This window comes from Schistocerca nitens, chromosome 2 (assembly GCF_023898315.1).
Source record: "Schistocerca nitens isolate TAMUIC-IGC-003100 chromosome 2, iqSchNite1.1, whole genome shotgun sequence".
In the NCBI taxonomy this organism is placed as follows: Eukaryota; Metazoa; Arthropoda; class Insecta; order Orthoptera; family Acrididae; genus Schistocerca; species Schistocerca nitens.
In genome coordinates, this window is record NC_064615.1 from 824004215 (window position 1) to 824018716 (window position 14502).

A 14502-nucleotide genomic window follows, 5' to 3' on the forward strand; every position below is an offset into this window, starting at 1 on the left:
CTGCCAAGTCCGTACGTAGAACTTTACTTTCGAACTCATTGAACGCCTCTCGCATAGCCCTCCTCACACTACATTTCGCTTCATGTAATTTTTGTTTGTCTGCAAGGCTTTGGCTATGTTTATGTTTGCTGTGAAGTTCCCTTTGCTTCCGCAGCAGTTTTCTAACTCGGTTGTTGTACCACGGTGGCTCTTTTCCATCTCTTACGATCTTGCTTGGCACATACTCATCTAACGCATATTGTACGATGGTTTTGAACTTTGTCCACTGATTCTCAACACTATCTGTACTTGAGACAAAACTTTTGTGTTGAGCCGTCAGGTACTCTGTAATCTGCTTTTTGTCACTTTTGCTAAACAGAAAAATCTTCCTACCTTTTTTGATATTTCTATTTACGGCTGAAATCATCGATGCCGTAACCGCTTTATGATCGCTGATTCCCTGTTCTGCGTTAACTGTTTCAAATAGTTCGGGTCTGTTTGTCACCAGAAGGTCTAATATGTTATCGCCACGAGTCGGTTCTCTGTTTAACTGCTCAAGGTAGTTTTCAGATGAAGCACTTAAAAAAATTTCACTGGATTCTTTGTCCCTGCCACCCGTTATGAACGTTTGAGTCTCCCAGTCTATATCCGGCAAATTAAAATCTCCACCCAGAACTATAACATGGTGGGGAAATCTACTCGAAATATTTTCCAAATTATCCTTCAGGTGCTCAGCCACAACAGCTGCTGAGCCAGGGGGCCTATAAAGACATCCAATTACCATGTCTGAGCCTGCTTTAACCTTCACCCAAATCATTTCACATTTTGGATCTCCGTCAATTTCCTTCGATACTATTGCACTTCTTATCGCTATAAACATGCCACCCCCTTCACTGTCCAGCCTGTCTCTGTGGTATACATTCCAATCTGAGTTTAGGATTTCATTACTGTTTACGTCTGGTTTCAGCCAACTTTCTGTCCCTAGTACTATATGGGCGTTGCGACCGTTTATTAATGAGAGCAGTTCTGGGACCTTTCTATAGACGCTCCTGCAGTTTACTATTAGCACATTAATATAGTTATTCCCTGTTGCCTTTTACCTACTCCTACCTTGCCGCGTCTCAGGAGGCGTCTTGTCGGGCCTAGGAGGGAATTCTCTAACCTAAAAAACCCCCATGTGCACTCCACACGTACTCCGCTACCCTTGTAGCCGCTTCCGGCGTGTAGTGCACGCCTGACCTATTCAGGGGGACCCTACATTTCTCCACCCGATAGCGGAGGTCGAGAAATTTGCTCCCCAGATCTCCGCAGAATCGTCTGAGCCTCTGGTTTAAGCCTTCCACTCAGCTCCAAACCAGAGGACCGCGATCGGTTCTGGGAACGATACTACAAATAGTTAGCTCTGATTCCACCCCGCGAGCGAGGCTTTCCGCCTTCACCAATTGCGCCAACCGCCTGTACGAACTGAGGATGACCTCTGAACCCAGACGGCAGGAGTCATTGGCGCCGACATGAGCAACAATTTGCAGTCGGGTGCACCCAGTGCTCTCTATCGCCGCCGGTAGGGCCTCCTCCACATCGCGGATGAGACCCTCCCCGGCAAGCAGACAGAGTGAACACTGGCCTTCTTCCCCGACCTTTTTGCTACTTCCCTAAGGGGCTCCATCACCCGCCTAATGTTGGAGCTCCCAATAACTAATAAATCCCTCCCCCCCGTGTGCCTGCTCGGACCTTGCTGAAGGAGCAGCCACATATCCACTCACAGGCAGAGCGGGCGATGCCACATGGCCAGCCTCCACATTTACCCTCCGCCTCGTGCGCCGCGAACGCCGCTGAACCCTCCACTCCCCTTGGGGAGAGGGTGGCCCAACCGTGCCCGGTACCCGCGAAGATGTCTCGACAGCAGGGACAGTGGGTGAAGCATGTAACACCTGGGGTGTACCTTGCGACGCACCAGACTCCCCACTGCCGCTACACTCCGATGCAGCAGCCTGAAGACGGCTGACCGCGGCCATCAACACGTTCAGCTGTTCGTGAACAGTGGCCAGCTCCTACATCCGTATACAGCAGTCACACATCCTATCCATCCTAAGGAATCAATTTACTGAAGAGAGTTAATCAACTTTTAACTAGACTGCTAATTCACTAAAGGTGGCTGACTATTGACTAAACTGTGATTGCTAGCCACTTCTTGTAGAAAACAAAGAAAATAACACTACCTGTCTCTGGACTGTATTGAAAACAAACACTATCACTACTGGCACTATGGTTGACTAAAGGGACTCTCTCTGACTGTATTCAAAACAAACACGAAATCTATGGAACACTATTAATAGCACTCGACAAATAAAGCTTCCTAAAAGCAAAAACACACGGAAGAAGAAGTGACAAGTAAGAAAAATACAGTTAATACTTAAATTAAGGTAGCTTGCTGCACAGCAGACGTGAAGCAGACGGCGGTTAGGATGACACTGACACTACTGGCACTATGGCTGACTAAAGGGACTCTCTCTGTATTCAAAACAAACACGAAATCTATGGAACACTATTAATAGCACTCGACAAATAAAGCTTCCTAAAAGCAAAAACACACGGAAGAAGAAGTGACAAGTAAGAAAAATACAGTTAATACTTAAATTAAAGTAGCTCGCTGCACAGCAGACGTGAAGCAGACGGCGGTTAGGACGTTGGGGAAGGGGAAGGGGAAGGCGGGGGTGTTGGTTGGAAGAAAGTGAGACTGTTTCTTACATGTTGCTCTTTATATGGTTTTTAATGATGCTCCTTCTCGATGCCTTTGCTGTTAATCACATTTGAGCTAACAAGGAGAGGTCCCCAGGGGTAGGATTGACTTTTGAAACCATATGTACCTACTGTGGTGTAGGTTAGGGAACCAGGTATCACACCCAGCAGACTTTCATCACAATGGGCCCTCATTCCTGAGTAATTGATGAAAAAGAATTTTGCCTGATAGTCTAGAGCCTTAAAAATAATAGTCTAATGCAGAGAGGAGACAGTGTGTAATAGTTAAGGTACATTCCTGATGTACTGAAGGTTGTGGGTTTGAATCCTGTCAGTCCTTAATAATTACTGTTATAAAATCTTTATTGAAGTGGCTTTGTTCATAATTTTTATTCATTTAATTTTTTTTGCTCACATTTTTTCTCTCTTGTCACTTTTTTTTATTTGGAAACCTTGTGCATGTGATTTTAATTATTTTTATTTATCTATGATGATATTTAAACATTTGAAAATGCTGATCTATCAGTTAAATGACAAGATTTGAAATATTTGCTTGTATTGGCTTTGCAAAGGTGTCAAAAAAATTTTTGTTTTGTTACAATGTGTACATTTTTTCAATGATAATCATCATATAAACATTTAAAACATAAATTCTTGTTGCAGCATGGACAGAAGAATGAAGTTGAAGATTTAATTGAAAGGAGGCATTATAAATAAATAAAAAAATCTAGCAGGATAAGGAATAGAAATAAAGAATGCGGTAACATGGTCGAAAATATAAAATTATAAAATGGAATTAATAAAGTCATAGTTAATACATAAAAATAATTAAAATCACATGGATAAAAATTCCTGACAAAAAAGAAAGAAAATATTATAAAGAAAAATGAGAGCAAGTGAAAAAGTTAATACGGTGACTAAAATGATACGACAGTGAATTAGAAGTAAAAAAAAATATATTTAAACCAATTAATTAAATAAAAGTATTGATCAATGTCATTTCAATGACAATTTAAATTAAAAATTTCAAAGAAGCTGACAGGATTCAATCCACAACCTTCAAGCGCATCAGGAACGTGTCTTAACCACTATGCTCTGCTCTGTGTAACACCAATATTTTTAAGGCTCTAGAGCAGTGGTCCTTAAAGTGTGCGCCAGGGCGCACTGGTGCACCCTAGAACATTTACGGGTGTGCCCTGTAAAATTTTAGAAAAACATGTGGCCAAATATAAAAGAACATATAGCTACTTAATTTTATCCACTTCATGACAGGTATCATATGGAACCAGTCCTTAAGTTTTGTCGAATAGTTCAGTATGGTTAAGGGAATAAGGTGGCTTATTCTTCCTGTAGTGTCGACAGTATGTGAAACGTTTCTAGCCGACTGTCTTCTCTCTTCCATTGCTGCTAATCTTAGATGTCTGACAGTAGTGGCTGTTTGGGAACTGGAGAAATGTATTTCAAAATGAGTGATGATAAAGCTGGCCCATTGTGATCATCCCTTACACCACTGAGAAGTGTGAGGAATTCTAGGGAAAGTGTAATTTGCTGTGGAGCGAGAAAAATAATTATTCGGATGACAGAATGCTGGAGAAACAGAATGGTTAGATAATTGTTACATTGCTACAATCATAACAATATGCAGTGGTGAGAGTGATTAATTTATTTAATAATGAATGTAACTGTATTTATAAATGTAACACTATCCGTGGTAAAGTTTGGAGTGGCCATCACGACAACTTATTTGACATGTTGTAAAAAGCTTGCAGTCCAAGACTGCAACCATGGACTGCAAGTTTCTTACAACATAACACTTCATGGTCATTCATAATTAATAAATGCCTCAAATGCCATTTTCTTCAACTACTTGCACTTGAACTGCATTACATCAGCCTTACCTTAATTTCACAATTTTTGATAGAAATAATGCACTTAGGGGAGCCCTTTTTACTTTTGTGTGTAAAATATAACTATCTTAGTCGCTGGTAGAATTTTGCACAGAGCATAACTTAATCATAGCTAACACTTGGTTTAAGAATCATGAAAGAAGGTTGTATACATGGAAGAACCCTGGAGATACTAGAAGGTTTCAGATAGATTATATAATGGTAAGACAGAGATTTAGGAACCAGTATTTAAATTGTAAGACATTTACAGGGGCAGATGTGGACTCTGACCACCATTTATTGGTTATAAACTGTACATTAAAGCTGAAGAAATTTCAAAAAGGTGGGAATTTAAGGAGAGATAAACTGAAAGAAGCAGAGGTTGTACGGAGTTTCAGGGAGAGCAAAGGGAACAATTGACAGGAATGGGGGAAAGAAATACAGTAGAAGAAGAATGGGTAGCTTTGAGGAATGAAATAATGAAGGCAGCAGAGGATCAAGTAGGTAAAAAGACGAGGGCTAGTAGAAATCCTTGGGTAACAGAAGAAATATTGAATTTAATTGATGAAAGGAGAAAGTATAAAAATGCAGTAAATGAAGCAGGCAAAAAGGAATACAAACGTCTCAAAAATGAGATCGACAGGAAGTGCAAAATGGCTAAGCAGGGATGGCTAGAGGACAAATGTAAGGATGTAGAGGCTTATCTCACGAGGGGTAAGATAGATACTGCCTACAGGAAAATTAGAGAGACCTTTGGAGACAAGAGAACCACTTGCATGAATATCAAGAGCTCAGATGGAAACCCAGTTCTAAGCAAAGAAGGGAAAGCAGAAAGGGGGAAGGAGTATATAGAGGGTCTATACAGGGGCGATGTTCTTGAGGACAATATTATGGAAATGGAAGAGGAGGTAGATGAAGATGAAGTGGGAGATATGATACTGCGTGAAGAGTTTGACAGAGCACTGAAAGACCTAAGTCAAAACAAGGCCCCGGGAGTAGACAACATTCCATTAGAACTACTGGCAGCCTTGGGGGAGCCAGTCCTGACGAAACTGTACAATCTGGTGAGCAAGATGTATGAGACAGGAGAAGTTCCCTCAGACTTCAAGAAGAATATAATAATTCCAATCCCAAAGAAAGCAGATGTTGACAGATGTGAAAATTACCGAACTATCAGTCTAATAAGTCACAGCTGCAAAATACTAATGTGAATTCTTTACAGACGAATGGAAAAACTGGTAGAAGCCGACCTTGGGGAAGATCAGTTTGGATTCCATAGAAATGTTGGAACACGTGAGGCAATACTGACCCTACGACTTATCTTAGAAGAAAGATTAAGGAAAGGCAAACCTACGTTTCTAGCATTTGTAGACTTAGAGAAAGCTTTTGACAATGTTGACTGGAATACTCTTTTTCAAATTCTGAAGGTGGCAGGGGTAAAATACAGGGAGCAAAAGGCTATTTACAATTTGTACAGAAAGCAGATGGCAGTTATAAGAGTCGAGGGACATGAAAGGGAAGCAGTGATTGGGAAGGGAGAGAGACAGGGTTGTAGCCTCTCCCCGATGTTATTCAATCTGTATATTGAGCAAGCAGTGAAGGAAACAAAAGAAAAGTTCAGAGTAGGTATTAAAATTCATGGAGAAGAAATAAAAACCTTGAGGTTCGCCGATGACATTGTAATTCTGTCAGAGACAGCAAAGGACTTGGAAGAGCCGTTGAAGGGAATGGACAGTGTCTTGAAAGGAGGATATAAGATGAACATCAACAAAAGCAAAACGAGGATAATGGAATGTAGTCGAATTAAGTCGGGTGATGCTGAGGGAATTAGTTTAGGAAATGACACACTTAAAGTAGTAAAGTAGTTTTGCTATTTGGGGAGCAAAATAACTGATGATGGTTGAAGTAGAGAGGATACAAAATGTAGACTGGCAATGGCAAGGAAAGCGTTTCTGAAGAAGAGAAATTTGTTAACAGCAAGTATTGATTTAAGTGTCTGGAAGTCGTTTCTGAAAGTATTTGTATTGAGTGTAGCCATGTATGGAAGTGAAACATGGACGATAAATAGTTTAGACAAGAAGAGAATAGAAGCTTTCGAAATGTGGTGCTACAGAAGAATGCTGAAGATTAGATGGGTAGATCACATAACTAATAAGGAGGTATTGAATAGAATTGAGGAGAAGAGGAGTTTGTGGCACAACTTGACTAGAAGAGGGGATCTTTTGGTAGGACATGTTCTGAGGCATCAAGGGATCACCGGTTTAGTACTGAAGGGCAGCGTGGAGGGTAAAAATCATAGAGGGAGACCAAGAATGAATACACTAAACAGATTCAGAAGGATGTAGTCTGCAGTAGGTACTGTGAGATGATGAAGCTTGGCACAGGATAGAGTAGCATGGAGAGCTGCATCAAACCAGTCTCAGGACTGAAGACCACAACAACAACAACAACAACAGTTGCTAGTCGGTACCAGGCACACAGGCATTTGTGGATGACTAGCACTGGTCATGAAATTTTTCTAACCATCGCCTCTCTCACCAGCCTTCGCCCTGTAGGCGCCGTGCAAATTATTTTCACACTCCTCTTTCCGTGCCTTCTATCTGTAACCAAACGGTACGACACTTATGTTGCTCTTAAAGTTTGTAAATGAACATAAAGTTAATTCACAGTGTTGTCAAGCATTAATGGATTTCTGATCAGATCCATATGTTCAGAATCAGGAGAAAACGGTGAAAAAATATTTGACGACAGTTGAATTTTTCCAACGGAAACTCTTGCGGATATTGTCTGATCTTGTCGTGCTTTTGTTTCGCAGTTGATTTGCCTATGGACGTTTTTCTTTTATGATGGTAGCTATACTGAAATTGAGCCTTGTGCACTATGCATGTGATCAGAACTTGGCCATAGAATTACGAAGGTTTCGTGTCGTTCCCAGTGATTGCAATCCTATTTCACTCCGAGTGGCACTGCAACAGCACATAGGAATTGATTTGCGTATTATTATTATTGGCCATTATGACCTATTTAGATACCATGACATTGTATCAAAAAATTATAAATAACATCTGCAAACAGTCACGTTTAATAATATTTTATTCCAAATGAATATTGTACATAAACCAGATGGCAGTTATAAGAGTTGAGGGACATGAAAGGGAAGCAGTGGTTGGGAAGGGAGTGAGACAGGGTTGTAGCCTCTCCCCGATGTTATTCAATCAGTATATTGAGCAAGCAGTAAAGGAAACAAAAGAAAAATTCGGAGTAGGTATTAAAATTCATGGAGAAGAAGTAAAAACTTTGAGGTTCGCCGATGACATTGTAATTCTGTCAGAGACAGCAAAGGACTTGGAAGAGCAGTTGAACGGAATGGACAGTGTCCTGAAAGGAGGATATAAGATGAACATCAGCAAAAGCAAAACGAGGATAATGGAATGTAGTCAAATTAAATCGGGTGATGCTGAGGGGATTAGATTAGGAAATGAGACACTTAAAGTAGTAAATGAGTTTTGCTATTTGGGGAGCAAAATAACTGATGATGGTCGAAGTAGAGAGGATATAAAATGTAGACTGGCAATGACAAGGAAATCGTTTCAGAAGAAGAGAAATTTGTTAACATCGAGTATAGATTTAAGTGTCAGGAAGTCGTTTCTGAAAGTATTTGTATGGAGTGTAGCCATGTATGGAAGTGAAACATGGACGATAAATAGTTTGGACAAGAAGAGAATAGAAGCTTTCGAAATGTGGTGCTACAGAAGAATGCTGAAGATTAGGTGGGTAGATCACATAACTAATGAGGAGGTATTGAATAGGATTGGGGAGAAGAGAATTTTGTGGCACAACTTGACTAGAAGAAGGGATCGGTTGGTAGGACATGTTTTGAGGCATCAAGGGATCACAAATTTAGCATTGGAGGGCAGCATGGAGGGTAAAAATCGTAGAGGGAGACCAAGAGATCAATACACTAAGCAGATTCAGAAGGATGTAGGTTGCAGTAGGTACTGGGAGATGAAGAATCTTGCACAGGATAGAGTAGCATGGAGAGCTGCATCAAACCAGTCTCAGGACTGAAGACCACAACAACAACAACAACAACAATGAATATCTTTCTGTTGTCAGTAAAATATTATTGAAAAGAGAAGCTGGGAGAGGAAATTTCCTATGAGAGCTGCGTATTGTTTGACCTTGAGCTGTCCATGACTAAAAGAATTTCATTTCATGTTCTTTGCTTCAGATGAGTAGCGCATGTGACCACCATTGTCATTGTTCATGAAGCTTTGCTACTTCTGAGCGTCATTTCCACTGCAGTTTAGTGATGCAGCGGATTCATGACAGAAGCTTGCAGCAAGGTTAACGGAACATGAAAATTATCGTTGGCTGCACTGTTAATCCATGGACGCACAATAATCCAGGCCCAGAAGTAAAACACGTTTCCATTGTTGTTCGTTTGATGTTATCGCAGAGCTTTCACATCATATGTAAGTGAGGTGTTGTTAATGTACGTGGGGCTCGTGTTTTGAGTACAGCGTACTGCTTATTTTCAAAGTGCTAGAAGTGAATCTTATATGCTAAATACAATCGAATAAAATGGATATATTTCTGAAAAGCAAGCATGCCGTCCAAGTAGAAAAGCAAAACAGCGGCCTATTCGTAAGTACAATGAAAGCTACTTAAGCTATGGTTTCACTTGGACTGGGAGTGAAGATTATCCTTTCCCACTGTGCTTAGTAGGTGGGTATAAAATAGCAAATGAATCTCTGCTTCGTAGTAAACTGAGCAAACATTTTAAAACGATGCATTCACATTTGCTAGATAAACCTGTAAGTTATTTCAAGAGATTGTCTGAAGAGCCAACAAGGGCAGCAAATTCTTTTAGAAGTGTAATGTCTGTTTCTAATAAAGTTCTGATTGCTTCCTACGAAGTCTCTGAATTAACACTATGCCGTCCGGTGACACTACAGTTGTATCATGCGTAAAATAGCGGTCAATGGACAGCGACATCACAGTGGTGTCATGTATACAGTATCCCACAGTGGCCGGCGACACCACAGTGGCATTGTGAGCATAATATCGCGCAGTGGCCAGCGACAGCACTTTAGTATCGTTTACATTCTGTTGGTGTTTTTTATTTATGTAACAATAAGTTACACACATCAACAAGTTTATTGTTTTTATAAGTATTTGTGCCCTTTAATCATGGCAGACGAAAGAGACGATACGGTAATTTACGATGAATGTGCAGACGTCCGACGTTCCGGACAATTTGGCCTATTGGGAAGAAGATGTTGGATATCAAAGAAATGAAAGTGAAGCAGAATCGTTGGAAGGTAGTGAAATACGTCCAAGAAGAATTCAGTGAACACTACAGTTGCCAACTGAGCCAGGTGAATCAGACGAAGAAGACAGTGCACAGTGGTCAGACTTTGATTTACCAAGGACCAATAATAAATTTGAAGGATCTCCGGGTCCAAAGATATTTCCCAAAGATACACAGAGCGTCAAGAATTATATATTGGGAACAATCTATTTGAATATATTAGCAACGAAACCAACAAGTACTACAGTCAAGATTGCAATAGAAGGAAACTGGATGAAAAAAATTCCAAATTTGTTGATGTTACGGGACTTGGAACTTAGAAAATGGTTTGGGCTTACTAACCTTATGGGAATTTTTTTTTAAAAAAAGCAAGGATCAATTATTATTGCTGAATGAATCCTTTGATAGACACACCAATATTTCACAAAATGATGTCCCACAACCGATTCAGACAAATATCATTTTTACATTTTTACGACAACAATAAACTAGATAATGCCGACCAGCTTTTCAGAGTGCAAGTATCTCACATTTTTTTATACAAAAATTATTTGTTCACATTGTGATAATGTATGTTTTGTATTAATATAAGTTGTATTTTCTGTAGTCTTTATGTGAAATTTAAAATAAAATGACTTAATTGTTATTTTATCACAGTATTTATTCCCTGTATTGACTGTTGTAAAATATTCCTCAGAAAAGTGTATATAGTGTGTGCACAATTATTTGCGGCCTTTTAAATGTGCCTGAAGCTCAAAAAGTTTGAGAACCTCTGCTCTAGAGTACCACATAATTTTTTTTAGTCTGTTACTCACAAACGACTCTACTCCTGGAGACCTCCTCATGAGTTATCCCAGTATTAGTATTGGCTTCTGAATGAATGCTGTAGGTTATAATTTAACTCTAGCTCATTTGGTCAGATTGAGTGAAGTGTTTGCTTTTTTCTATAATAATGGCAATAGTATATAAATAATAAATTAACTGACATGTTTGTTTAACAGGGAAGAGTTGTTTTTGGTAACCGACTTGTACCTACTACATTGTCTATTAATGTTGAAGAAGCACACTTCGTTTATTCTACAAAGCCAGCAGCATCCCGTTTGGATCATTTTATGCATTTCATCAAATGTAAAGGAGAAAATTTCAAGGTACTGACAAGTTTATTACATATTTAAAATAATAAATGAACCTGATTTCATTTTTGTCTGTATTTGTAGAGTTTTCTGTATGACACTCCATAAAGAAAGTGATAGTCATTTACTGAAACACAAGGGATGTTCAAAAAGTGTCTGATTGTTATTTATAAAATCAGTCTTTATTCAGGTACAATTATTTGATAATAGTCACCATCAAATTAATCCCATTCAGTTTCTGTTAACCTCTCCTGACACTGCTGCCACTCTTGGGAGCATCCTGGAAAGCCTCTTTTGGTATAGTGTGCAGCTGCTCTTCGAATTGTGCATAATATCTTCCTATTCCGAAATCTGGTCCCTTTCAGAGTTTCTTTCAGCCTGGAGGGCTGCATGTTGCTGAATACGGTGAGTACAAGTGATGATAAGCTGTGTAATGTCCCAATGTATGCCCGGCCAATACACAGGCCAGCTGGTGAAAGATTTGGTACAAGAGGCCCCACAGTGACCAACGTGCAGAAGCCACAGTACATTATGGTGCAAGGAAGCGGGAATCACCACCTGGGGAGCAGCGTCCTCCATAGCTAACAAAAGAACCCCTGCAAACACAGAAGGGTGGTGCTGGAGGGAGGATTACTTACACAAGGGATCCGAGGCATGGCCTTGGGGTTTTTCAGGCCAACCATGCTGCGCAAAAGACAGGATCTGACTAAGTACAGGATTTACGGCGATTGCCGATTTTATCGTGACACTAGTGATGGGAAAATCATTGACCACATTCTTGTTCTCAATATCTAGGTAGAAACAAAGCAACTCATCCTGATCGAATGCCGGATCAATCCAGTCAGAAGGTGAGGCAAGGCATCAGTGTTGGCGTGTAGTGCAGTCCGCCAGTAATGGATCTGATAATGATAACAGGAGAGGAGGAGCGCCCGCCACTGCAAACAGTGTGCTGCCTTGTCCAGCACATAAGCCGCAGGGCTAATAAGAGCCAACAACCATTTGTGATCTGTGATTAAGTGGAACTTACAATCATACAAGATGATGTGAAATTTCTTGAGGGCGAACACAATCCCTAAAGCATCCTTTTCAATCTGGGCATACCGCTGTTGAGTGGGAATTGAAGTCTTAGAAGCATAAGTGAGGGTTGTTCAGACCTATCTGCGTATTTGTGTGTCGACACCGTGCCAAGCACCAGTGGATGCATTGGGTAAAAACTTGTGGTGGTACGCAACTTTACCTAGAAATGCTTGCAGTTCCTTAATGAAGGTTGGCCATGGCAAAGCTGCAATTGCGTCAGCATTGCGACACAACGGCTTGACCCCTTTGCGAGAAATCTCTAAAACTAGGTAACGAATTGATGGCTGAAAAAATTTAGATGTGACAGGATTGTACCCACAGACTGCAAAATATAAAACAACAATCGGAGTTTGCGAAGATGGTCTTCAATGGAAGAACCAGAATACTACTACCGGAGACTTTTAAGGTGGTCATTGGTGGAAGAACTTGAAACAATGATATTATCAAGTTAATCGATGGAGCTGAATACAAAGGCTGTCAGCTATTCTAAAAAACACTGAAAAATTGCAGGTGCACTAGTGGCACCAGAAGGCAAATGTTGATATTGGTAGAGGCCAAAAGGTGCATAAACAATGAGAAGGTGTCCTGTGGCCTCAGTCAAGGGGAACTGTAGGTACGCATCCGACAAATCAATCTTGGAAAAGTAGTCACTGCCTTACAATTTTGTGAGCGACTCATCAGGGTGAGGCAAAGGGTAAGTATCTGTCACAGACTGTGCGTTAATTGTGACATTGAAGTTGCTGCAGAGGAAAAGGTTACCCTTCGGTTTCTGAACCATGACCAGTGGTGTAGCCCATTCACTGGAAGAAATAGGCCAAATGACAATCAGCAATGTCAAATGGCCTAATTCAGCCTTGGCAGAATCATGCAATGTGACAGGCACCTGTCGCACCTGGGGGGAGGGGGAGGGGGAGGGGGAGGGGGGGGGGGAACAAGGAACAAGGCCAATGTAGGCCTGTAAATCAGTAGCAAAACCTAGCCCAGGGGAAAACAGAGCAGAGGGACTCCAGTTGCTGATGCGGAACTTGATCTGACACTAAATTTACCTGAACAGCAATGGAGAAACTGAAAGTGTTAAACACATCTACCCAAAGAGGTCTGCTGTATGGGAATGATGCACAACAAGGGAAGTGAGAGGGCAGATAACAGATTTGTAAGAGACAGGAGCGGAGAATTGAACCTAGGATTGGAATCTGCTGTTTATTGTAGCTAACCAACTTCCACGAAACCTGTGTGAGGGGAGGGTAGCCCAAATCCATGTATGTTTGTGCATTTACTAAAGTCACCATAGCTCCAGTGTCCACCTGCATTTTTAGCAGTTATTAAACACACGCAAGTCAATAAACTATTTGTTTGGGGAAGCAATCATTGTAGAGATACAATTTGTGCCCATTGGTACTTCTGTGTCTGGCACATTTGAAGAGGAGCTATAGACCGATGCAATGTGGCCTTTCTTTTGACATTTGTTGCAAACTGTCCAATGCTTAGGGCACACAGCTTGCTCGTGTTGGACCAAACTGTACAAGCAAGATGGAAGGGGAGCACATGGCCGCTGCTGTGGTGCGGCTTGTTGCTGCTGTGGCTGTACTGCTGCAATGACTTTCCCGTCATCCTGAACACTTGTAGTGTGCCTAACAGTAGTTGACTGAGCAACATCTGGCACCTCCTTCCGTGTGGCAATCTGAACGCCTGCAGCCCATGACACTTCAAAGGACAGTGCTGTATTGAGCACATCCGTAAGTGTTGGATCACATTGAAGTGCTTTTTCACAGACTTTCCTATCTGGGGCCAGATGAATAATATTGTTCACCTTGTGAGGATTTGTGATGGGTACTAGTGAGAGATTTACAACAGCTCAACACTTCTAATTCCCCAGCCCAGCTTTGTAAGATTGGTTTGGGCATTTCTGGTAATGGTAAAATTCTACCTATGTCACAATGACATGCACCCTGTCACAGTAAAATTCGAGAGAAGCTTGCACGTTTCATCAAATGATAAGCTGGCTAGTTCTTGCAAAGGTGCTAGCTGGCGCAACAACTGATAAATGCATGACAAAAGGCAGGAAAGAAAGCAAGCCCTACACAGGTTTGCATTGTCCACGTAAAAAACCTGGAAATGTTGATGTAACCATGTCTCATTGGAGTCCCAATCTTTATCCGATTCATCGTATGCTGGAAAGGGCGACTGTTGCACTGATGGGAGAGTAATATGCCATTGAACACACAGACATCACTTGATTTTAGTGTGGTGGTGAGAGCCTGCTGTTGATCCGCAAAAGTTTGCTGCTGGGCAGTGAGATGTTAAAGTATTTCTTCTATCAGGATGTTGGTCAGGTGACGTAGCACTGACACTGACATGCAGAGAAAATTAAAAA

General features: G+C 41.0%; 1 protein-coding gene across 1 annotated transcript in view; it reads left to right on the forward strand.

Moving 5' to 3' along the window:
* LOC126237082 (transmembrane protein KIAA1109 homolog) overlaps positions 1-14502 on the forward strand; it is a 567281-nt gene that overhangs the window by 54707 nt on the left and 498072 nt on the right. The window contains exon 6 of the mRNA XM_049946881.1: positions 10920-11066. Within this exon, the coding sequence (XP_049802838.1) occupies positions 10920-11066 (147 nt within the window). The remainder of the gene's footprint in view (positions 1-10919; positions 11067-14502) is intronic.